The following is a 23,188-nucleotide window of genomic DNA, read 5'->3' as shown; positions in this document are numbered from 1 at the left end:
GGACACTAGCATGCAGTTTCCATCTTGGCTAAACATTTGTGCATTAATAGAAAACTCAGCTCACAACCCTATTCCGAGTCTTCACATCCTATTTTCAGGTGCAGTTCCTGTAAAATTTCCTCTTTCACAAATATTGTATAATGAAGCCAAAACATAGACACAATTTGCATGCTATACAAGATAATTACGTTTCTAGTGATCATATTAGCATCTCAGTTGGTGATGCTTATATATTATCTATATCGCTATAGATATAAACTCAGAAAATTTTTATTAATAGAAGTATTTTGATTTGTGTTGCAAAATTTCACTTGAAAAGTAACATTAGGTCTCAGTAAAAACTCTTAAAAATTGCTCTTCTGGGCTGGGGATGTAGCTCAGTGGTGCCAGTGCCTGCCTGGCAAGCACTGGGTCCTGAGTTCAATCCCTGGTACTGGAGGGAAGAAAACTGCTCTTCTGATCAGTCACCAAATCTGCTTTATGAAAGTATTTAGGATGGCACTGCATTATATCTGAAAAGAAAACAACTGGCTGGCTTAATGAAAGTGTGGTGCTTTTAAAATCCCCCTGGGCTGCTGTCCAAATGGAATATACGTATTTTTTCAGTAAGACATTTGAAAGAAGAGGCCTTTAGAATTCACAGAGCAGTTGGTTTTCTAATAATTTTTCCCTTCCCTGGCTTTCATTATTAGAGCTTTTTTGCTTTCTCATAACATTCTGAGTATCTGTAGTTCATATTTCCTCCTGCTGAGAAGGAGGCTCAACTCTCAGCAGTATGGAGTTGTGGGTGGGGCTTCTGGAGACTGCGGTGGGGTCTGTGTCTCACTATCCTGCAGAAGCCAGGCTGCTTCGTGAGTATAGCCTGAGGGCACCCTGGTGACTTCGGAATCTGTCACGCGAGGTTGAAATCCCACTGACTTCCCATTGACCTCTTCCAGGGTATCTGAAGTACAGTGCTCAGCTGCTCTGAAAGCCCTCGTGGACAATGGCTACTCAAGGTTCGTGTCCTCCAGCTTCAGTTATGATGGGGCTCTGCTTCACTGCCATTCCCCTGTCTGGCTCAGACCCCCCTGCTTTCCTCTCTCCCTGCTTACTTGTCAGGCTGCCCTTTGCTCCATTTTCCGCTCACTTCTCATGGCTTGGTGAAATAGCAAACAAGCCACCGGCAGGAGTCTAGTGTGGATGACTGCCTGGAGCCCGGCCGCATGCCCCCTCCACGCTGAGTGAGTAACGCTCGGAGCCCGAGAGCAGAGCCATCGCTGAGCGGCCTCCTGTCACTGCTTTTCCTGGCTGCCTTTTGTATTTGACTTTCTAAAAATGTTCATTGGGTCAGATCACTGGTTTTATTTTTTTAATTAAGGTAGCACTTTCAGTGTCCTAATAGGGAATATGGTTTCGCTCTGCAGCTGACTTGATGGAGCTGGACATGGCCATGGAGCCGGACAGGAAGGCGGCTGTCAGTCACTGGCAGCAGCAGTCGTACCTGGATTCTGGAATCCACTCTGGGGCCACCACCACAGCACCTTCTCTGAGCGGCAAGGGCAACCCCGAGGAGGAGGATGTGGACACCTCCCAGGTCCTGTACGAATGGGAGCAGGGATTCTCCCAGTCCTTCACTCAGGAGCAAGTGGCTGGTAAAGTGGCCATGCCCGGGAGAGGGCGTGCGCGTGCGCGTGCGCGTGCGTGCGCGTGCGTGTGTGTGTGTGTGTCGGATTAGGCAACGAGGCTGTGGGAGGGGGCTAGCGCGGTGTGGGTGTCGGCTGGGCAGTGTCTCAGGCGGTGCCGGAACTGAGGTGTTGAGTGCTCACTTGGCTCCCCAGACATTGACGGGCAGTACGCGATGACGCGCGCTCAGCGGGTGCGCGCCGCCATGTTCCCGGAGACACTGGATGAGGGCATGCAGATCCCCTCCACACAGTTTGACGCCGCTCACCCCACCAACGTCCAGCGTTTGGCCGAACCGTCCCAGATGCTTAAGCACGCTGTTGTAAACCTGATCAACTACCAGGATGATGCAGAGCTCGCCACACGCGCCATCCCTGAACTCACAAAGCTGCTCAATGACGAAGACCAGGTAAGCGGTGGCACCACTGGCTCTGGTCTGCACTGAAGGGGCGAGTGGCACCGCCCACCCAGAGGCTGCCATGGAGACCGCTGATGTCTGATTCCTGGTCACAGGTGGTGGTCAATAAGGCTGCGGTGATGGTCCACCAGCTCTCCAAAAAGGAGGCCTCCAGACACGCCATCATGCGCTCTCCTCAGATGGTGTCTGCTATCGTGCGCACCATGCAGAACACGAATGACGTGGAGACTGCGCGCTGCACTGCCGGGACCTTGCATAACCTCTCCCACCATCGCGAGGGCTTGCTGGCCATCTTTAAGTCTGGTGGCATCCCTGCGCTGGTGAAAATGCTGGGGTAAGGACACGGTCGGTGCGGGAAGCTTGGAGGCAGAAGTCAGCCACAGCTTTCTGACGAGGCTTTTCTGTCTTCAGCTCACCAGTGGATTCAGTGTTGTTTTACGCCATTACAACTCTTCACAACCTTCTGTTACATCAAGAAGGAGCTAAAATGGCAGTGCGTTTAGCTGGTGGCCTGCAGAAAATGGTTGCACTGCTCAATAAAACAAATGTTAAATTCTTGGCTATTACAACAGACTGCCTTCAGATTTTAGCTTATGGCAATCAGGAAAGCAAGGTAAAACAGTTGTTCTTTATGTGATTTTCATGGTGCACCGGAGGACCCCCGCCCCCAGTGTCCTCTCAAACCCTGGACTCTTGCTGACTTGGGGTGTCTCTCCCTTTGTGTGGCCCCTAGACAAGTGAGGCACACTGTCTCTATGCATTTGAGCGTGTGTGTGAAAAGCACTGGCTGAACACTAGAGACGCAGCAGTTCAGTCAGCCTGAGCAGTGGGTAGGGGAGAGTGGGGGGGCATGGCGAGCTGTTGGGAGAGGGCCAGCTTTCCGATGGCGAGGCTGTTGGGATGGCCAAGCCCAGCCACAGGGGGACCCATTTCCAGTGGGGACAAGGGCAGGTGAAGGGCAGAGGGGAGGAAAGCACAAGTGTGAGGGCCCTGCTGCATCTTTTTAGGGTAGCTGTGATCGGGAAAATCAGTCAAGTGAGTAGGAATTTGGGGTTAAAACTTGGAGTGACTCAGTTATGGTACAACTTCCATTACTGTCACCTGCCATTTTCCCCTTCTTTTGCTTTGGTCAGTATGGGGAGGAGGAAGCTGGGGCAGAGTTGCTGTCTTGGGTGGCACTGCCCAGTGGTCAGCTGGCCAGGTTCTTATGTAATAGAAAAAGCAGTGATTGGGCTTTTCCTAGGCATTGGTGCCAGATCCATGACTAATAGTGCCCACCCCTCTCTCCAGCTGATCATCCTGGCCAGTGGTGGGCCCCAGGCCTTAGTGAACATAATGAGGACCTACACCTACGAGAAACTGCTGTGGACCACGAGCAGGGTGCTGAAGGTGCTGTCCGTCTGCTCCAGTAACAAGCCGGCCATCGTGGAGGCTGGTGAGTGTGGCAGTCGCACTGGGGTAGAGAAGGCACAGCTGGGGCACATCCCAAGGGTCCATCTGTCACACAAGGGTGGTGCCATTGAGGGATAACTTAGGCAGCTTTAATCCTTCAGAGGTAATACCAAGGTTGATTTATTTGCTTTTTGCCGACAAACCTGGAAATACACAGGGCAGGGAAGATGACAGATTTTAATAAAGTACAGTTTGTGTGGTTAAGTGATTTTCTTGTGAGACATGGGTGAGGATTATCTGGTGTTGGTGTTCCAATTCTCAGTGAGTAGATAGATGGTCTAATGTGGAAAACAGTTTTTTCTGTTTCCTCTGAGTTGCTTTTCTCATACGCTTGCCCGTGGTAGTTGATGCTGTATGTTTGTGGGCACAAAGGCTCCCTGCCACCTGGTATCCCTTCTCCTGCAGTAACCCGCCTGCTAGCTTCTACCTAGATGCTGAGGGCCGGCCTCAGGCCACAGCTGCAGAGGGAGGTGTGTGGCACTTGGTAGAAGAGGCTGCTGGAGCGGAGAATTTATGGGGTCACTTGAAGTAGCTGCTGACGGTGAAACCATCAGCTTGGGGTAGTCTGGTGTGGCTGGGTTTACACAGAAGGAGAGGATGTCGGTTTGGGCAGCTATTCCACAAGTACCTGTAGTTCTCGTAGTCAGAAGCTCCAGTATTTTTTAGGAAGCTAAATTATTTGAAACAACAAAGTCTCTAGATAGCTGGAAATGTATGAGCTTGGAAGCGTAGGGGTCTTGATTGTAAGATGTCCCCAGGTTATTTTGATGTTGGTTTATTACGTATGCTTTTTTCAGTTTAGAAGAGTTAGGGTTCTTCACAGTTGTGCCAGAGAATTTGGGGAGAGGCCCTGGCCAGCAGTGGCAGTGGCATGGTCAGTCTTGGTGGCGCACTTGGAATGTTATGTATCACAGAGCAGTTTGAAGGACCGGACTTGTGACCTGTTCCAACTTCAAGGAATGAAAGCTTGGCTTTAGGAATGCACCGCAGATGACAAATGCTCGAAGCTTCTGAAAGAATCACGGGACACAGTGATGCAGGGGCATCACTGGTAGCGCATGGAGCTGTCATTGTGCTTCAGAACGTGGGCCTGGTGAGGAGACTCGGGGCCAGTAGACTGCTGGCAGAGTGTGCCACGGTGTGTGGGGGTCATGGGGGTACAGTGAGGGCCTGTGGAGGGGACAGTCATCTGCATGGGCCCCGAGCCCTCAGCCTGCTGAGTCGGAGTGGCTGTTGTGAAGCACAGCCCCGTGGGAGGGTGGGGAAGGAAGCCGGGGAGAAGCGATCCAACACGTGGCACACAGAGCCTGTCTGTCTCTGGAGCTGTGGCCAGGAAGGAGTGGGGCAGTTGCCATGGGAATGAGCACCCTGAAGAAGTTCATGGTGTGGCAGGAGACTCCCCGGGCGTGAGAGCAAAGCAGACCTGAAGGACAAACAGGCAGGTAGCAGGAGGGGTGGTTTTAGTTGTGGGGAGAGCAGGGTTTGGCTTTCATTTTTATTCCTTAGCCAGAGATGAAAAGTGTAATCTTGGGGGCTGTTTGGGAGTCAGTGACTTTTCCTCTTGTGTTGAGACTGGTTCCCACCTTGAACCCCTGAGATGAAGCAGTCCGTCCTGCTTCAGTGTGCACCAATGCCCCGGCTTGTCGATCGCCTCATGCGGTCCTTGCAGGCAGTGTCCAGTGCCGCCTGGCGCAGGTTCTTCCCCAGCACTTCATTCCATGGTGCGGTGATCCCCTTGCCCGCCCACGTCTCGCGTTATTTTCCTCTGTACACTCAGAACCATCTAGCATATCGTGTGGTTTGAATTTATTAATTCCGTGTTTGTTTGGCATCTGGCTCTTCTAGAATCCCACATCTCCAGCTCAGAACAAAAGGTGTAGTCCTGAGGAAATACTTTAAAATACTTTAGGAACTGTCATCAGCACCTGCAGGGGGAGAGAGGGAATAGAAAGAGCCGAGCCATAGTAGCTGTTAGAGGCGGTCACTCTCGAGGTGAGCTGGAATGAACTCAGCATCACCTAGAAAGCAGAGCAGTAAGGACCAGAGGGGAGAGCAGATGGCCTTGAAGTGGAGCTGCACTCGCTCTGGAGGAGGAGCAGCCTGAGCCTGCCGCTGGCCTTTCCTCATGTAGGCCTTGTTGTGTAGGTGGGATGCAGGCCTTAGGGCTGCACCTGACAGACCCGAGCCAGCGCCTCGTCCAGAACTGTCTCTGGACACTGAGGAACCTCTCAGACGCCGCAACTAAGCAGGTAATAGTTGGGGGAGATGGGGCCTGGGCCACGGGCCTGGGTGAGCTTCCTGCTAGCGCCTGCCCCTCCACAGGAAGGGATGGAGGGTCTCCTGGGCACGCTCGTCCAGCTGCTGGGCTCCGATGACATCAATGTGGTCACCTGTGCCGCCGGGATCCTCTCTAACCTCACTTGCAACAACTACAAGAACAAGATGATGGTGTGCCAGGTGGGCGGGATAGAGGCTCTGGTGCGCACCGTCCTGCGTGCCGGGGACAGGGAGGACATCACCGAGCCAGCCATCTGTGCTCTGCGCCATCTAACCAGCCGGCACCAGGAGGCAGAGATGGCCCAGAATGCTGTTCGCCTGCACTATGGCCTCCCGGTTGTGGTTAAGCTCCTGCACCCACCATCCCATTGGCCTCTAATAAAGGTGTGTTGTGGGGGCGCCCGTCCCTCTGCAGGGCTGTGGTGTGGGTGGGGTCCCGGAGGACGCAGATGCAGTGGGGACTTGGGGCTAATCAAATAATGGTGCTGAGCTGTGTACCGATTCTCCCTCTTTGTCTTCAGGCTACTGTCGGATTGATTCGCAATCTTGCCCTTTGTCCAGCAAATCATGCGCCTCTGCGAGAGCAGGGTGCTATTCCACGCCTGGTCCAGCTGCTTGTGCGCGCACACCAGGACACCCAGCGTCGCACGTCCATGGGCGGGACGCAGCAGCAGTTTGTGGTAGGTAGACCTGAGGCGACCCTAGAGGAAGGCCTGAATCAGGACGCTGACCCCTCCTCAGCACTGGGGCTTAGAAAACCTAGAGCAGAGGGGTACGGAAGAGTGCGTTTGGTGTGGTCAGCCTTACACAGCGAGCGGGGGAGTGTGAGTCCAGGGCTGTCTGGTTTCAGAGCTGCTTATCCCCGCTGCAAGCTGAGCATTGCCTGCAAGTTTGCCTTTTAGCTGTCTGTGCCCTGGGAAGTCTAAAGTTGTAGGGTCTAAGAATCCAGTACTGACAGTAGGGGCATTTCTGGATTCTTTAGCTATAATGTTCCTTGGCTTAAAGGTTTGATACCAAGATTCAGAAAGTTATATTTAGTTAGGTTACTTTAGAAAACAGCCAAACCCTCCCACAACAGACCCTGGGAACCCTGTACTGCTGGTCGCCCCGCCAGGGTTTTCTTCCTCCCTTTACTGTACTGTGTTGTGGCGCATCTTGGTAATGTGAATAAATAAAATTCAGGGAGTACCCTTTGTTCCAGCAGGCTTCTAAGAAGAAAGGAGTTTTTATGTTCTCATAAAAAGGGAGCTGCTTATAAAAGCCATTAAAAGTAGCAGAATTATAGCTTCTTAAACTCAGATGTTGTTTTGCAAAAGTTAACTCCCTCTCCTGTGCTGCCCCAGCACAGTGGTCCTGGCTGTGGTGAGCAGTGGCTTTGGCAGTTTCAGCAGCCAGTTCTCCCAGGTAACACGTAGGTTTGTGCGCCAGGAGGGTCCTCGGAAGCAGGCCAGGAAGCGCCGACTCGGTGCTGCCGCCTGCCCGTCTGTGCAGTGACACAGCCCGGACCCAGGACGGCGGAGCCATTGTCACAAGTAGTCCGTCCTGGAGCAGAGGTGTAGGAAAGCTGCGGCCCAGTATCTCCCGTGTCCTCATCTCTGAAGGGCTCGTGTTCTGTCCACATTTCCGATCTAGGCAGTCGGGCCTGTGGCTGTGGGGCTGGTTCCTGGGTGGCCTTTGCGCAGCCGGTGTGGACAGCTGTGCCACCTTCAACTGCATTTCTCCCGCAGGAGGGGGTCCGCATGGAAGAGATCGTTGAAGGTTGTACTGGAGCCCTGCACATCCTTGCTCGGGACGTTCACAACCGAATTGTCATCCGAGGACTCAACACCATTCCACTGTTTGTGCAGGTGTGTTGGGTCTGAGTGGGGTCTCCCGGATTTGATGTGGCCATGAAATTTCCAGAAATTCAAAACCAGAGGCAGTCATACAATTTCATGCAAGTGTCCCTTGTTTTTCTTGGTCAGGAGAATCACTGTGACTAGAGCCCCGGGAAGTGTGGGGAAAGCACAGGCCCGAACCAGCTCTTGATTTCTGAATCTTTGATTGAAACCTCGGCCTCTGAGGAGGCCCCACACCGAGGACCTGGTAGGGCCACGGGTGCTAATGCAGTGTTTGTGGTTTCTCCCCAGCTGCTCTACTCCCCTATTGAGAACATCCAGAGAGTCGCCGCGGGGGTCCTCTGTGAGCTCGCCCAGGACAAGGAGGCTGCAGAGGCCATCGAGGCCGAGGGGGCCACGGCACCTCTGACGGAGCTGCTGCACTCGAGGAACGAAGGCGTGGGTGAGTGGGGCACAAGGCATGCAGGTGCAAGGCACGGCCAGCCCTGCTGTGCTCACACCCGCCTCCCTGCCTCCCAGCCACATATGCAGCCGCCGTGCTTTTCCGGATGTCTGAGGACAAGCCGCAGGACTACAAAAAGCGGCTCTCTGTGGAGCTGACCAGCTCCCTCTTCAGGACAGAGCCCATGGCTTGGAACGAGGTAGGTGGCAGCGAGCCCTGGCCTGACCCCTGGGGGTGGGAATGAGCCCGAGCCCCTGCCAGTCAGGGATCAGGTTATTGCTACTTTGTTGGAAAAACACATCCAGGGAGGGGCCTGGGGTATAGCTCAGTGGTGCTGTGCCTGCCTGGCAAGTGGGAGGACCTGATTTTGATCCCTGGTACCAGGATAAAAATAAATCCAACTTTCACGAATTTTTCTACTTGAATGTCTGTTAGGAATTTTTTTGTTGAACCACTGTTTCTAATAACTAGAATTAAAAGCACCTTGGAGGTTCTTTTACCAATGCCGCCAGTCACCTGGTGGGTTGTATCTGTCTACTGAACAGGGGACATTTGCGGAGCTCAGGTTGCCCAACAGGGGGATGTGGCCAGCATCTGAGGACTGGTCCCCACCGGCGCTTGCTGTGGATCCCACCTCCCACACAGCCCGGGGTTTTCTCCTCTGTTCCCAGTGTCTAGAGCAGTGTTCAGCACATAGTAGATGCTCAGCCTGTGTTGAAAGGGTAAATTAGTAACTACTCTTTCATACATTGTGCAAAGAAAACATGTTACCATCTTGAGGTACTTTGCAGTTCTGTAAGGTTTGAGTTTTCAGTCCCCTTTGCCCCTCCTTCACTTGAGAAGCCTCATTGTGCCTTGTGTTCTTCCTGCCTCACACCGGTCTCTCCAGACTGCTGATCTTGGACTTGATATTGGTGCCCAGGGAGAACCCCTTGGATATCGCCAGGATGGTACGTTCTCCTGTTTCCCTGGAGGCTCAGCTCGCAGAACCTTGTCAGTGGGGCTGTTACTCACCTGGGGAAGCAGTGCTGGCAGGAAAGCAGGCTGCAGTCCTGCAGTCCCAGAGTCCACAGTGGTGTCACTAGCACCGGGAGCACAGGGAGCACCAAGCCACCCCCACCACCACCCACCCAAGCACTGCACACGTGCCCTGTGGGCCTGCCTGGGCCTGCAGCAGGCCGGTACTCACATGGCTGTGCTCACAGGGTTTCCAGAGCCAGATCTGGGGCTCACAGGCTTCTTAGGTGACAGCATCCGCCCTGAGAGGACGCAGGGGAAGGTCTCTTGGAAATGCTGTTCTGGCTTCCTAGTAAGCAGATCCCAGCTGCCAGACCTAGTCCATCCCTTCCCCGACTTCGGAGCCTGGGGTCGGCTATAGAGCCCTGCTGCTTGTTGTGTCCCTCTGGGTGCCCCAGTGTGTGCAGGCAGAGAGCTGGTAGGGCTGTCTGCAGTCTCCGGGTGGCCTGGGCTGGTGTCCCTGCTTGGCCGAGGCGGGCTGCAAGTGGAAGGAGCCGGAGGCCTCCGGCGCTGACTTGGGGGTGTCTGTCTCCCCTCTGCCTGCTCTGATCCGCCCTGCCCCTTCCCAGACCCCAGCTACCGCTCCTTCCACGCCGGTGGCTATGGCCAGGATGCCTTGGGCATGGACCCCATGATGGAGCACGAGATGGGCGGCCACCACCCTGGGGCCGACTACCCAGTGGATGGGCTGCCGGACCTGGGCCATGCCCAGGACCTCATGGACGGGCTGCCGCCAGGTGACAGCAATCAGCTGGCCTGGTTTGACACTGACCTGTAACCTCCTTTAGGTAAGAAGATAAAAAAGCCAGTTGGGTAAGTTTTGCTCTGCCTACAGAACTTGAGCGAGACTTGGTTGTAGGGTGGGAGTGGCTAGGGCCTATCTGTAAACCTGCTTCAAAGACAGCTGGGCTTGGCGAGGAGATGTCTTGGGACATGTGAATGTTCTTGGATTTTGGGGTGTTCTGTGATCATGTGTTTGGAAGTTATTAACTTTAATGTTTTTTTGCCACAGCTTTTGCAACTTAATACTCCAATGAGTACCATGTGCTGTTGAATATTAATAGCAGCCTCTGTACAGCTGTGTTGTCTGAACTTGGTTGTGATTGGCCTGTGGAGTGGCGGAGGGCTCGAGGGTGGGCTGGTCTCAGAAAGTGCCTGACACACTAACCACGCAGAGTTTCCTATGGGAACACTTGAAGTAAACTTTTGTTCTGGTCCTTTTCGGTCGAGGAGTAACAATACATATGGATTTGGGGAGTGACTCGAGAAGTGAAGAATGCACAAGAATGGATCACAAGATGGAATTTATCAAACCCTAGCCTTGCTTGTTAAAAAGTTTTGTTTTGTTTTGTTTTTTTTAAATATCTGTAATGGTACTGACTTTGCTTGCTTTGAAGTAGCCGTTTAATTTCCTTTTTTTTTTCTTTTGCAGTAACTGTTAGTTTTTAAGTCTCTTGTAGCGTTATGTTCTAGTGAATACTGCTGCAGCGATTTCTAATTTTTAAAAATTGAGTAATGGTGTAGAACACTAATTCATAATCACTCTAATTGTAATCTGAGAAAGTGTAACATTGTGTAGCCTTTTTGTATAAAATAGACAAATAGAAATGGTCCAATTAGTTTCCTTTTTAATATGCTGAAGATAAGCAGGTGGATCTATTTCATGTTTTTGATCAGAAACTTTATTTGGGATATGTGTGGGTAGGGTAATCAGTGAGAGGCGTTACTTGGAACCTTGTTTTGGACAGTTTACCAGTTGCCTTTTATCCCAAAGTTGTTGTAACCTGCCGTGATACGATGCTTAAGAGAAAATACGGTTATAAAAATGGTTCCGAATTAAACTTTTAATTCATTAGATGGCGTCACCTTCTCTGCCTTGTCTCCTGTGTGTGAGGGCCCTGAGCAGATCCAGCACACCACACCCATGCAGCACAGCGCTGCTCAGTGCAGGCCAGACCCATGCTCCCCAGCCCACTGCGACCGCCCAGCTGCAAGGAGCCTGGAGCACTCTGAAGGCCAAGACTCCATGAGCGGAGGGCAGAGTGGTGGTGCCGGGCTCCCTAGCCAGCCTGGGGTGGAGCAAGCCAAGCTGTGGACGCCCCTCTGCCCTCTGCCTCCCTCCGAAGCCTGCAGGCCTGGCTGGCCCAGTCCACGCACTTCCCCCCCATTCCGGAGCACCTCGCAGATCTGGAGCCAGGAGGGGGACCAGGCACGTGTGACGCCTCCTGAAGCACGGAGTCCTCCCCATGTGGGACTGGGCGTGGAGCCCGCTTCCATGGGCTGAGTGTGTGGTGGCAGCCGTCCTGTCACCCCTCCAGGCAGGGCCTTGTCCTGTGCCATCCAGGTGGGCAGCAAGGTTTGGGAAGGAAGGAGCCCTGTGTCCCATGTCCTGCTCCACAGGGCCCAGCCAGAGAGGGGAGCTGCGGGAGGGCGACCGGGACACCTGGCCTTCCCAGAGTGGTTTCCCAGGCCCAGAGTTAGAGACAACGCCCAAGCCGTGCAAGTGCCCCGACTTTATTAGTTCCAGACAGCCTGCAGCTAGGCCAAGGCCCAGGTACCATCGCTGAGAGCTGGCTAAGTGCCTTCCTGCAGGGAGCCCAGGCTGCGGAGGATGTCCAGGGCCAGGGACGCCACCACACCTTTGTCGGGTGAGCTGTGGAGAGACCAGATGGCCACTTAGCGGCGCGAGTGGGGCAGAACTGCTCCATGAGCTGTCTCCAGGCCGACACAGACCTGGGGTCGCAACGCTGGCCGCCAGAGCCCAGGAAAGTGAGCCACATTCACGCCTGTGCCAAGCCAGCTGAGCGGCGGGCAAATCGCAGTGACCTGGAGGTATGACAAGCCAGGCCCGCATCCTGCTCTGCATCCTAGGCCTGTGGTGGCAGGAACTCCACCACCCGCAGGATGCCAAGCAGGCGAGGAGCCCCGTCACTCCCGTTGGCATGGGACTCGGGCCCACAGTCCTGGGAGCAGCTGAGCCTCCCGCTGTCCCCCCTTCCACCCGCCCTAGTTGCTGGGCACCTGGCACTCAGCCCTGGTTCCAGGAGTTGCTGGCAAATCCTGTCTCAGCCTCTTGGGTGCCTGTGTGCTGCCTCTGCCCCTCCAGATCACCAACCTCCAGGGCCCCCTGAGGTGGCGGGGGAGCCCGAGCTCCCTCCTGCGTGCAGTGTCAGGGCAGGGGTGGCGGGAAGGTCCTGACCTGGGAGGAGGTGGGGCAGGGCAAGGGGTGGCGAGTGCTGCACCCCACATACACCCCAGCCTGTGCACCCCCACTGAGGTTGCCCCTCAGCCCAGGTCTCTCATCCCCCCAGCCTGGGCCCCACGTACCCCTCAGCCTGGGCCAGCCGCTCCAGCACCCACTGGAGGGTGTCGGCTTGCTCGAGGCGCACCCGGTGCTGCTCACTGGAGGTGACCTGTGAGGGGTGGGAGGGAGAAGCAGCGGTCACGCCCCACCCTGCCACACCCAGCACACGGGGCCCTGTGTGCCAGCCCGGGGTCACCCCGCGCCGAATGAGGCACACGGAGCACACTGGGGTCCCACATCTGACAGACGATTCAGGAACCACCCAGTGCACGATGCCAGTCAGGATTGGAGGTGAGGCGAAGAACCTGCACATCAGGGGAACTAACCCTGCAGACCTGCACCCGAGGAGCTGCCGGAGGAAGTTCTGTGGGAAAGGAGCCTGCAGCGAGAGGAAGCACGGGAAAGCAGTGCTGTGAAGGGTACAGCACAGCGTCCTGTGCCTGGGAGAAAGGGAAAGACGACAGCAAGGCGAGAGTTCTGGGGCTCCCGCACCCCGAAAGGGTGGATACTGGCTACAAGCGGCCTGTGTAGAGCCAAGTGTTTACACAGAAAGATACAGTAAAAAGAACAGATAAATTGCAATACTAAACATGCCCAAATAGCATAAAAAGCAGGAAATGGGAAAATAAGGAAGTGAAAGCCCCAGGGATGTAGATCAGCTAAAGGCGGACAGAGCCCTATGTACCGGGAATCGCATCAGCACAAGTGGGAGGTTTTTCCAGTGGCCCAGTAGTATACTGTCCAGAAGAGGCTGCTGGCCATGTGAAAAGGTGGAGACAGGCGTACTCCAGTCCACCCAGAACAGTGCCGCTGGGAGGTGGGGCAGCCTTCAGGAGAGGGGCCTAGTGGGAGGTCACAGGTCATGGGGGTGTCCTCCAGGGCTCGGGAGGGGATACCTGTGCTGCCCTCAGCCCCAGCAGAGGCCTGAAGCTGCAGGCCAACGCCGCAGTGCCCCCTCCCTCAGTGGCTGATTATTCCAGGTACCGTTACAGTCACATGAATGTGGCTCACGCCAGGCACACAGGCAGCTAGAATGGATACACTGGTATCGGGAAAGGCTTTGGAACAAGCGGTGACCAGGGACAGCAGGACAGAGTGTGGACAAAGGGTTATGTCACTGAAAAGGCAAAACAGTAACAGCAGAAGTGACAACTGAAGGAAAAGAAACAGATGTGGTCAAGGACTTCACTCCTCACAGTGACAAACGGCAAATAAAACCAACAGGGAGAAGCATCTTGGCTCTTTGTGGTTCACGTGAAAGATGCCAATGGCAACAGCTTGGCTACTCGGCTCTCCAAAATTTTTGTTATTGGCAAGGGCAACAAGCCGTGGATTTCTCTTCCTCGAGGAAAAGGAATCTGCCTCACCATTGCTGAAGAGGGAGAAGAGGCTGGCGGCCTAACAGCAGTGGATGAAGTGGTCTTTAGATGACATTTGGAGAGGTCTCTGTGCTTAAAGTGTGCATGGCTTTAAAAAGCAAAACAAAGCCTAGCAAAGAAGTGGAAGAGCCACGCACCATCAGCCAGCTGGTGCACACCTCCCACCAATCCGGGGACGTTCACCAGTGGTTACCGTGCTCTGCAGACGGCAAGTCTCAAGGAACATCAAATGACAAGCCGTGCGAAGTGCATTTCCCACTCACGAGAGAACTAACGAAGGTACCAGGATAGTTCCTGTCCTTTGGAAGTTAATTCACATGCTTTTAAATAATAGATGACATCCCATGGAAAATTCGGAAAATCTTCATAGCTGAATGAAAGTGAAAGTAGAACACAACAATCCGTGGGCTGCAGCCAAAGCCGTTTTTAGAAGGAAACGAGTACTACTTGGTATCCACAGTAAGAAGAAATGTCACAAATCAACGAGTCATGCTCCACACCAAGAAACTAGAAAAGGAGTAGAACACACTCAGATCCAAACCAAGAGTAAAGGGAATACCCAAGAGTAGTGTGGTACACGTAAGCCCAAGTACATCAGTGCTACCTTAAATGTCAACCAAATACTCCCAAGTAAAGCATTGTTTTCAAACTGGATAAAAATGCAATGTATATTCATGTAGAAGCCATATGTGTGTGTGTGTATGCGTGCATGCACATACACGTATATATTACATAAACATTGACTTATAGGATCATATGGTCAGGAAGATACAGCGATGTGTACCCTAATTAATCATAGCCTCAAAAACCTAAAAGGAACAAAATAATTGAGACTCAGTGTGAGAACTAGACAAATCTATAGCCATCTACTTTTCCATCTCTTAGTGATATGCATATAGCATCAAAAGGAGGCAGGTGTGATACATACCTATAATCCCAGAACTCTGAGAGGCTGAGGCAGGAGGATCGCAAATCTGAACCCTGCATAAGAAACTTAGTGAGATTCTATCTCAAAAAATTTAAAAAGCGTTGGAAATGTAGCTCAATATGAAGGCCCTGGGTTTAATCACTGATACTAGAAGGAAAAAAATCCATCTAAGAACTGAAGAATGAATATATGTATTTTCATGACACATAGAAAATTTCTAAAATACATCATGTTGAATCTTAAAACAAGTTCTGACAAACTTCCAAAACATAAAGCTTACAAAATACGTCAAAATCTGTATACTGAAGACTACAAAATGCCGATGAGAGAGAAAATTAAAAATGGATACACTGTAGATTATGTTGCAAGATCAGAAGGTTCCACATAATAAGGATAGGACTTCTCCCAAAGATACAGGTTTAGTGAAATTCTCATCAAATCCTAGTAGAAATTTAGAACCGACTTTAAATAAAGTGTGTATGGGAGACCATTTTGCCTCCTGTTGGACCCGAGCTTCTCCCGGGAACACCTGGCCGCACCTACCCCACAGCGTGACTTGCCTTTGGTTTTCCCCACATTAAATCTACTAACAGGGACAGCCACCCCAGAGCGGGGAAGCTCTTGAGGGTGGGACAGTTTCCAGCTCTGCCACTGCTGCACAGATTCCCAAGACGAAGATGGGGTTGGGGTTGGGGTTGGAGCAGCCAGGAAAGGTGCTGCTGAGGTTTAGGAAAACAGGACGGAAGAGCATCCACCGCTGTTCTGTTCCAGGCAAACTTATGTTGGGATCACAGTCGCAGGAATGTCCACAGCAGACACTGCTGAGCCCAGGCCAAACTGCAGGCCACGCCTGCCTGCAGCTCCCCCACCCTGCTCATCCCTCAGCTCCCACTGCTGCGACTGAAGCTCTTACCAGAATCCAGCTGCACTAGATAGGGCAAGATCACCAGGAGGCAGGGTTGGTTCACAAAGTGGGAACTTTGAAGGAAAAACCATAGGAGTTGGGGATTTGCGCTGAGAACTCTGCTATCAGAGAGTTGTTGACGGCGTGTGTGCACAGGGGCGTGTACGTGTGCAGACTTCAGTATCCCCTACCTGAAGTGTTTGGGATATGTTTGGATTTTTTTTTTTTTTTTAGATTTTAAGAGTATTCCAGTGTACATAATGAATGACACGTCACGGGACAGGACCAAGTCCCAAGTCCAAGTGTATCCATGTTTCTCAGCTCCTGTGGCCTCCTGAAGGTCATTTTATACAGTGGTTTAAATGCTGCTGATGTGGACTGTCCACACTGTGTGGGCAGAACCAGACCCTGCGCTCCAGCACAGCCCTGTACTCACTCAGCCCTGTGTGCGGCGCCTTCAGCATGACCCCGGACCCCAGCCGTCTCCAGCACCTGGGCAACCCAGAGGCAGATGGGAGATGCCGGGGTCCGCTCACAGCCCTGCACAGTGGCATTGAGATTGGACCCAGTGTGCCAGCCTCAAGAGCTGTGCTTTTCCCCCTACCAAGGTACCAGGAAGAGAAGGATCGTCCCTCAGACTGGTAACCGCCACACACAACAAGCTTACAGCACCGCTGCCCTGAGTGGGGACATCAAAAGCACTGTCTCCAAGGCTAGGCTGATATGGTCCACGCTTGCCACTCCTGCTCCCACATACCCGAAGTTTTAGCTGGGCAACGCAGCAAGGGAAAGAGAGAAAAGGGACAGGAATAGGACTGGAAGAGGTCAAATTCTCCTTGTTTGCAGATGACACAATTCTGTAAGTAGAAAACCCAAATGCTCCACCAGATGGCTTTTCTATCCGATAAACACAATCAGCAAAATGGCAGGGTACAAAATCGGCACACAAAGTGAACGGTATTTCTGTACACAAATAATGAGCCCACTGAGAAAGAAACCAGAAAAACAACTCCATTCACAATAGATTTTAAAAAAATACCTAAGACTCATCCTAACCAAGTTGGTTGGGGGAAGACCTCTACAATGTAAACCACAGAACTTTAAAGGAAGAAATGGAGGAGGACATTAGAAAATGGGAAGACATCTCTTCTAGGATTAGAACTAATATTAGTAAAATGGCCATATTACTAAAGCCATCTACAATGCAATCTCTTTTCAAATGCCAACAACATGTTTTCACAGAACTAGAAAAAAACTATCCTCAAGTTAATCTTATCAGAAAAGACCTCAAACAGCCAAAGCAACCCTGACCAAAATGAGTAAGGCTGGAGGTGTCACAATGTCAGACATCAGGATATTACAAAATCCTATAACAAAAACAGCATGGTACCAGCACAAAAACAGACATATAGACCAGTGAAGAGAGCAGAGGACACAGGCACAATCCAGGCTCTGACAGCCACCTGATTTCTGACTAAGCGGCCACAACACTGGAGAAAAGACAGCCTTTTCAGCGGATGGTGCTGGGAAGACTGAAGATCCCCTTGTAGAAGATCGCTATTAGGTTCCCGTCTCTCACCCTGTACTCGGATCAAATCAAAATGGACCAAAGATCCAGATAAAGAAACTCTGAAACTTCTGGATAATAACATTGGAGAAACACAAAGTCACAGGTGCAGGCAGGACTCCAATGGCACAGAAAATAATATCTAGAATTTTTTAAAATCAAAGAACCACAACAAATTGTATCACATTTAGCTCTGTGCAGCAGAACACACTCTCATTTTTACTATAAAACCACCACTTGTTATGGCCATTTAAGTGGAAATTCCAGTAACTGACTTTTCCAACAGCAGTAAGGTTGCTACATACCATTTTGCTTGGTACAAACATAGCCTGTCTTCAAACTACTAAAACTGTAACATCTAATAATATCAATCTCATAAATCAGACATCAACGTGCCACTTTTTTTAAAATTCCAAATTCAAACAAGATGTAACTTCAAAGTTGAAAAGAAAGACTAAATATGTGAAAGAACAAAGGACCACATCAAATTTTAAAAACTTCTGTATGGCAAAAGAAACAAAACAGTGACGAGACAACCTGCAGAATGGCAGAAAAGTTTTACTCACTACTCTTCTGGATAAGGGTTGAAATCTAGAATATATAAAGAACTTTAAAAACGCCTACACACAATAAAACAGAGTCCAACCAATAAGTGGGCAAATGAATTAAGCACAGCCTTAAAAAGTACAAATGGTAAAGAAGTTTGCAAAACATGTTCAACATCTTTAGCTATCAGGGAGGTGCCAATGAAAATGACCCCAGGCTTCCATGTCACGCCAGGCATAAGAGCGCCAGAGACGGGCGAGCCAGTGAGGACAGGGGTGGTGGCGCTGTACACCGCTGGGAACGCACACTGGAAACCACCAGGGACTCGGCGTGAGGGTCCTCAGAACACAAGCCAGAAACTGTGCCTCAAGAAGGAGCACGGTGCACCACGATTACAGGACAATGTCCTCTTCTGGGGACAGCCTGGGTGACCATCAACAGATTAAAGAAACAGTCCGCCACTGAAACCAAAGAAGCCAGACCCAGAAAGCTGAATATCGTGGCTTCTCTTGCATTAGAAATTTAAAATCTGAGTGAACAAAATAAAAGAGGGATGCCAGGAATCTAGCAGGTTGACTGGGTGGGGAAGGGCTCGGAGGAGGGGAGCGCAGAGGGTGGCACGGCTGGTACAGTCCCGATGTGTGAGGTGCACAGCCAGGCACAGCTGTCTGAGGGACTGGGCGGCGGGAACAGCTGGGAGAGAGCAGCTCTGCGGGTGATGGTGACCTGGAGCACCCGGCTTTGGGGCATCCCCCCCGGGGCTGTGTGGCAGCCTCTGCTGTGGACCCTGCCACTTGGGGAAAGGCCTCGGGGCCGCTGCCCGGCAGTGAATGGTCCTGCCTCTCAGACCCCGGCTCTGGGCGATGTCCCCGGAGCATCTGTCCATGCACCGAGGCTCTCACCTTGGCCACAGTCTTTTCTTCCCCACGATGCCGCATGAGGTACAGGGAAGGTGCTTTTCACCAGGGGCGCTGGGGTGGTGGCCGCACTGTCCTTTGCCCCCCTCTGCTGTGTCCCCAGCCTGGGCACCAAGCTGTGCCCATGTCCCTGAGTGGCCTGGCTGCACGAGCACAGGGCAGAGGCCGGGTAGCATCTGCCTGGGGCCGAGGCTGGTGTTCTGGATGGCAGCAGGACCAGAGCAGTCACGGTGGGTGAGGATGCGCCTCTTCCCTGATGTATGTCCCAGCCCCTCCCAGGCTCTGTCCCTGCCTGGCTGGACCCCTCCACCCTCCTATCCCACCTGTGGGCCCCACCTGTGGGCCTCTGTGGAGAGGGCTCATTTGGGGTTCAAATACTCTTCTTTTCCACCAGCAAGACATGACTGTCTGCTAGGAGAAAGCGGCCCACCCCCGCCTCTGCCTCCTCGCTGTGGCCACCCATTCTCTGAGCTCCCCACGGGACGGCCCTCACTGCTCAGCAGTGGCCCGTAATTACATCAGCTCTGGCCGTTAACCCCACACATCTGAGGCGCTGGCTGAAATACAGCTGATCTGGGAGAACTTTCAGGGCCGATCAGACTAACCATCCACAACAGCCAGGTCCAAAATAAGTGAGGAAAAAACAGTGATAATTGGCAAAAAGAGACGGCTGTGGACCTCTTGTGGCTAAGAGGAACAAACTAGCATTGGCCAGAAGAAAGTTCTGGTGACACAGGATTGAGCACAGAGAGAGATCAGAGACCCAAACCCCACACCCAGAAAGAAGGGTGTCAAGGGCACTGCTTAGCGGTGGCACCGGGTGCCAACCTGGGGGAGCCGTGGGGCAGGCACACGGTGCGGCTTGGCTCTAGGAAGCTGCAGGAGGTGGTGCCTGGCGGATTCAGGCCCATCCGCTGGGTCTCCCTGAGGGAGGGGGGTTGCCATGCTGAGGTGCGGGGCAGGGAAGGCACGGGAGAGGAGGCTGTCGGCCGGCCGGCAGGACGAAGAGGACACCACCAGCCCTGACTCGGCCACTCTAAGTGGAGCCAGTGAGGAAGAGGCTCACGGTGCAAAACACAAGGACACTGGCGACCCTCAGCGAGCGCTGCTCAGTGGGGCAGAGCCGGGTCCTAGGTCTGAGGCTTCTGCAGTCACTCGGCCCCCGGCCCCGGAAGGCCTGTTACCAGAGGCAGGCAAAAGCCACACACAGCCCAGAGAGGTGCTCTGGCCACCGCTGCGAAGAGTCTTGGGATGCAGCACAATTCTGTGGTCATGGAGGGCAGCGAAGGACCCTTGGGGACGGGGCTCTGTTTGTGCCCTGAGGGTGTGGCCCGGGTGGGAACCAAAGCAGGTGAGAAGTGGCATAGGACCAGGGAGGAAAGTAAGGCCAGGCCAGGTGGGCGGTGTCTCTGAGGGGTGGGCAACCCCAGACCAAGGGCCCCGGGGACCTGGGACTGTCCCCTAAGGACCAAGCCGCAGGGTGGCAGTGGGGTGCGCGGGGATGCAGGGGCCACCTTGGAGGACACAGGCAGGGTGGGCGCTGGGGGCCTTGCAGGCTGCCCCCTGCCCACCTTGCCCAGCCTTTGTGCCCCTCTGCAAAGGCTGTGTCCTGTGCACCAGGAGCCACACAGTTCGAGGAGATGGGAGTGTGGGGCCGAGGGGACCCTGGGGCCGCTGTCAGGACTGTGGAGATGCAGGCACCATTCCAGCAGGTGTCACTGGGACGGGAGGCTGTGGCGGGAGGCTTCCAGGACATGGTGAGCCTGTCCCCAGCGCACGAGCCCCACCTCCTGAGAGCCTCATCTCCAGCCTGGGGTCGGTCATCATGGGGTGGCCAGGAGCTAGACTTGGCGTGGGGGACAGGAGAGCCAGGGTGGCTACGCCTGGACTATGGGTGGCACCGACTCTCAGTCTCAGGCGGTGGGACTAACCCACCCCCCAGGCTGTGACAGTGTAGCTGCACCAGAGACCCCGAGCCCCCGAGCCGCCGTCTGCACCAGAGCCATGCCCCATCCACCTCCTTCGCCCTGCAGCTCCAGGACCTGGGCATGTATGTCCCTTGGAGATCGGGCAGCACGCTGTGGTGTGATGAAAGCCATCGGCCCCAGGGAGTTGAACGAGGCCAGGTCTGGACGAGGGCCTTGGTTACTCACAGACCCCGTGTGGCTGCACACCGGCCAGCCCAGATGGGGCCTGGGGTGAGAACATTCCTGCTGACGCCGTAAGAGGAGGTCGCTCAGGAAGGGACCCAGTGCAGTGGCAGGACAGCGGCTGGACAGGGCCAGGGGGCGACAGAGCCCTGTGATGCCGAGGAGGCCCACGGCTCGGAAACAGCTGGTTATAGAATAAAATGGACACGTGCCAGGCCTCAGGGCTCTGAGGGGTGTGGACGCGGCCGGGCTGAGGCAGAGGCCTTCCTCGGGGAGTGGGGGAGCACGGCAGGACAGGGCCCAAGTGGGCTGTGACCACGACCCTGGACACTTCCACAGGGACACCACAGCTTCGGCACAGCCAGGTGTCCAGGGCAGGTGCTGCATGGCAGCCAGACACACTAGGATGATGCCTCAGAGCCGAGGCCCTGGGCTCCAAGACCTCCAGGGGCCCTTCTGGTCCCTCAACTGCCCTTTGTAAGCCCTAGAGGTCGATGAGACGGGATTTGGTCAGTAGGCGCCAAGAACTGCAGGCCCTGGGCGGCCGCACAGCCACTTCGTATCCTGGGGACGGGAGGATGAGTCAGGTCCCAGAGATCCCTGACGGGGACACCGAGGCTGCTGTCCAGCGCCCCAAGTTTCAGATGGTGGGGGGAGGGGGGCGGGTGCCACCTCTGCAGATGCTTCCCGTCAGGGTGAGGGGACAGGAAAGAATGCAAGAGTGCTAGGGCTGTGCCGATGAAATGCCACATGTAAAGGTGAAGTTTATGGAAATGGATGATGTGGATTCTCCACAGGGCAGAAGGACCTGCTCAGTCCCCCTTTACCCAGAACTGTCTCCTCAAATCAGTCGCCCACATGCATCTGGCTTTACGCTTCTCCTGTACCAGAAGAGCACTGTGCGGAGGTGGGAGCTCAGAGTGTGCGGGCAGGAGCAGCCGCCCTCGGCCGCCTCCCGTGCAGCCGGACAGACCCGGCTGGAGCATAACCACAGGCAAGGTTGGCGCTAAACTGTACACGAGATGGCGCAGGGAGACCATGACCCAAAACTCAGGATACAAACTACCTGCTCCCATGGGGATGGAGGCAGAGCCAGGTGGACGATGCGAACCCCTGAGCCGGGCAGGGCCAGGGGCCGAGATGGTGGGGCACGTCCTTGCCCACCCAAGAGGGCAGGGCTGGACGCCAACCCTGCGCTGTTCCCGCCGGGGCCCGCAGAGCTGCCACGCCGCCACTGTGGGCTCTCGGTCCTGGGAGTCAGACACAGAAATAAAGCCCAAGTCCTTCCCTTCCTCCCTGATTCCTGGCCTAGATTTGCTATTTATCTCTGAGTACACAGAAATAAGGAAGGACGCAACGGCAGTTTATAATTCACCCTCACTTTATACCGGAGGAGATGGAAAGGGTACATTTCTAAGGAAAATATTAGAAGCCTTGAACAGAATCATTGAAATTCAGATCTCATAAAATGCCAGTGACTGAGAGTAGAATGCACTTCCCTTCTGTTTAATCATTTCTGTATCATTAAAGCCCCTGGCAAAAATGACTGCAAGCCACAGCCTCAGACAGGCTGGCCTGGGACACTGCTTTGCAGATGCAACTATTTTTCTAAATTACTTCCTCAGATACGCACATACGGAGGAAACACGACATCACACGAGTCGCCTGCCTGTCTCTCTCCTCGTTTTTACCCAGCTGGTGCGGGGCTCGGGCACTGCGCTCTCTGACCCCACTCGCGTGTGACGCCGCGCCCGCGCACACACTGCCCGCTGAGTGACGTGCGGCATCAGCGTCCTGCCCGCCGCGCACCCCTGGCGCACTGTGTGCAGGAGCACCGCACCCCGGGAGGCCTCCTTCCTGGGGACCTGCTGCGGGGCCAGCGGTCGCAAACACCCTCATGGCTCACAGGAGGATGCAAGGGCAGCCGGCATTTCTGAGGTGTCCTCTTCCTGCAGGCCAACCCGGATGTCAACCCGGTCTCCTTCCTCCTGCCCGCGGGGCGGTGTGTGGCTGACAGTCCACAGTCCCTTCAGCTTTCGGATGGGAAAACACCTCTTCCGTACGCCTTCAGTTTTGAAAGCTTGTTTTTTTCCTGGTTATGGAATTCTGGGTTTTTCCATTCCATGAAGGTGAAACTTGTTCTCTCACGTGTTTATAAGAATGTGTTCCAGTCTATAAAGCTTTATTTTCTTCTGGCTATTTTTAAGATTTTCCCTTAATCACTGCTTTTGAGCAGTTTTATTGTTATGTGCCTCAGTGTAGTTTTCTTCATATTTCTTGTGCTTAGGGTTCATTGAGCCACTGGCCCTGTCAGTTTAGAGCTTTTTCATCAAAGTTAGAAAAATTCCAAGCATTCTTCGCTGTTCTCTCCCACTTCTCTACCC

General features: G+C 53.6%; 2 protein-coding genes across 7 annotated transcripts in view; one reads left to right on the top strand and one right to left on the bottom strand.

The window, feature by feature from the left end:
• The first annotated feature begins 932 nt into the window (after window positions 1-932).
• Ctnnb1 (catenin beta 1) lies at window positions 933-10,703 on the top strand. 3 transcript variants are annotated; one of them, XM_010624500.3, is made up of 15 exons: window positions 933-998; window positions 1,407-1,634; window positions 1,821-2,074; window positions 2,179-2,417; window positions 2,495-2,696; window positions 3,374-3,518; window positions 5,681-5,784; window positions 5,858-6,196; window positions 6,334-6,492; window positions 7,540-7,659; window positions 7,942-8,092; window positions 8,170-8,291; window positions 8,982-9,042; window positions 9,679-9,897; window positions 10,340-10,703. In XM_010624500.3, exons 1-14 carry the CDS (start codon window positions 986-988, stop codon window positions 9,885-9,887), a joined length of 2,346 nt encoding a protein of 781 aa, XP_010622802.1. In that variant the 5' UTR covers window positions 933-985; the 3' UTR covers window positions 9,888-9,897; window positions 10,340-10,703. The 3 variants fall into 3 exon arrangements, with proteins under 3 accessions (XP_010622802.1, XP_010622801.1, XP_033618551.1); XM_010624499.3 differs by having other exon boundaries at window positions 10,122-10,703; XM_033762660.1 differs by having other exon boundaries at window positions 9,679-10,703.
• Window positions 10,704-11,047: 344 nt separating this feature from the next.
• The window catches only part of Ulk4 (unc-51 like kinase 4), a 340,955-nt gene continuing 328,814 nt past the window's right edge, over window positions 11,048-23,188 (bottom strand). For all 4 annotated transcript variants that reach the window (XM_033762657.1, XM_010624501.3, XM_033762651.1 and 1 more), the window contains 2 exons: window positions 12,437-12,522; window positions 11,048-11,762 (listed from right to left, as the gene is read on the bottom strand). In XM_033762657.1, coding sequence (XP_033618548.1) covers window positions 11,684-11,762; window positions 12,437-12,522 — 165 coding nt within the window. In that variant the 3' untranslated portion in view covers window positions 11,048-11,683. The remainder of the gene's footprint in view (window positions 11,763-12,436; window positions 12,523-23,188) is intronic.

The sequence above is a fragment of the Fukomys damarensis genome, unplaced genomic scaffold (genome assembly GCF_012274545.1).
Source record: "Fukomys damarensis isolate Sample0158 unplaced genomic scaffold, DMR_v1.0_HiC HiC_scaffold_12, whole genome shotgun sequence".
In the NCBI taxonomy this organism is placed as follows: domain Eukaryota; kingdom Metazoa; phylum Chordata; class Mammalia; order Rodentia; family Bathyergidae; genus Fukomys; species Fukomys damarensis.
Note: the sequence above shows the minus strand (reverse complement) of the source record. Positions and strands in the feature narration are given on the sequence as shown.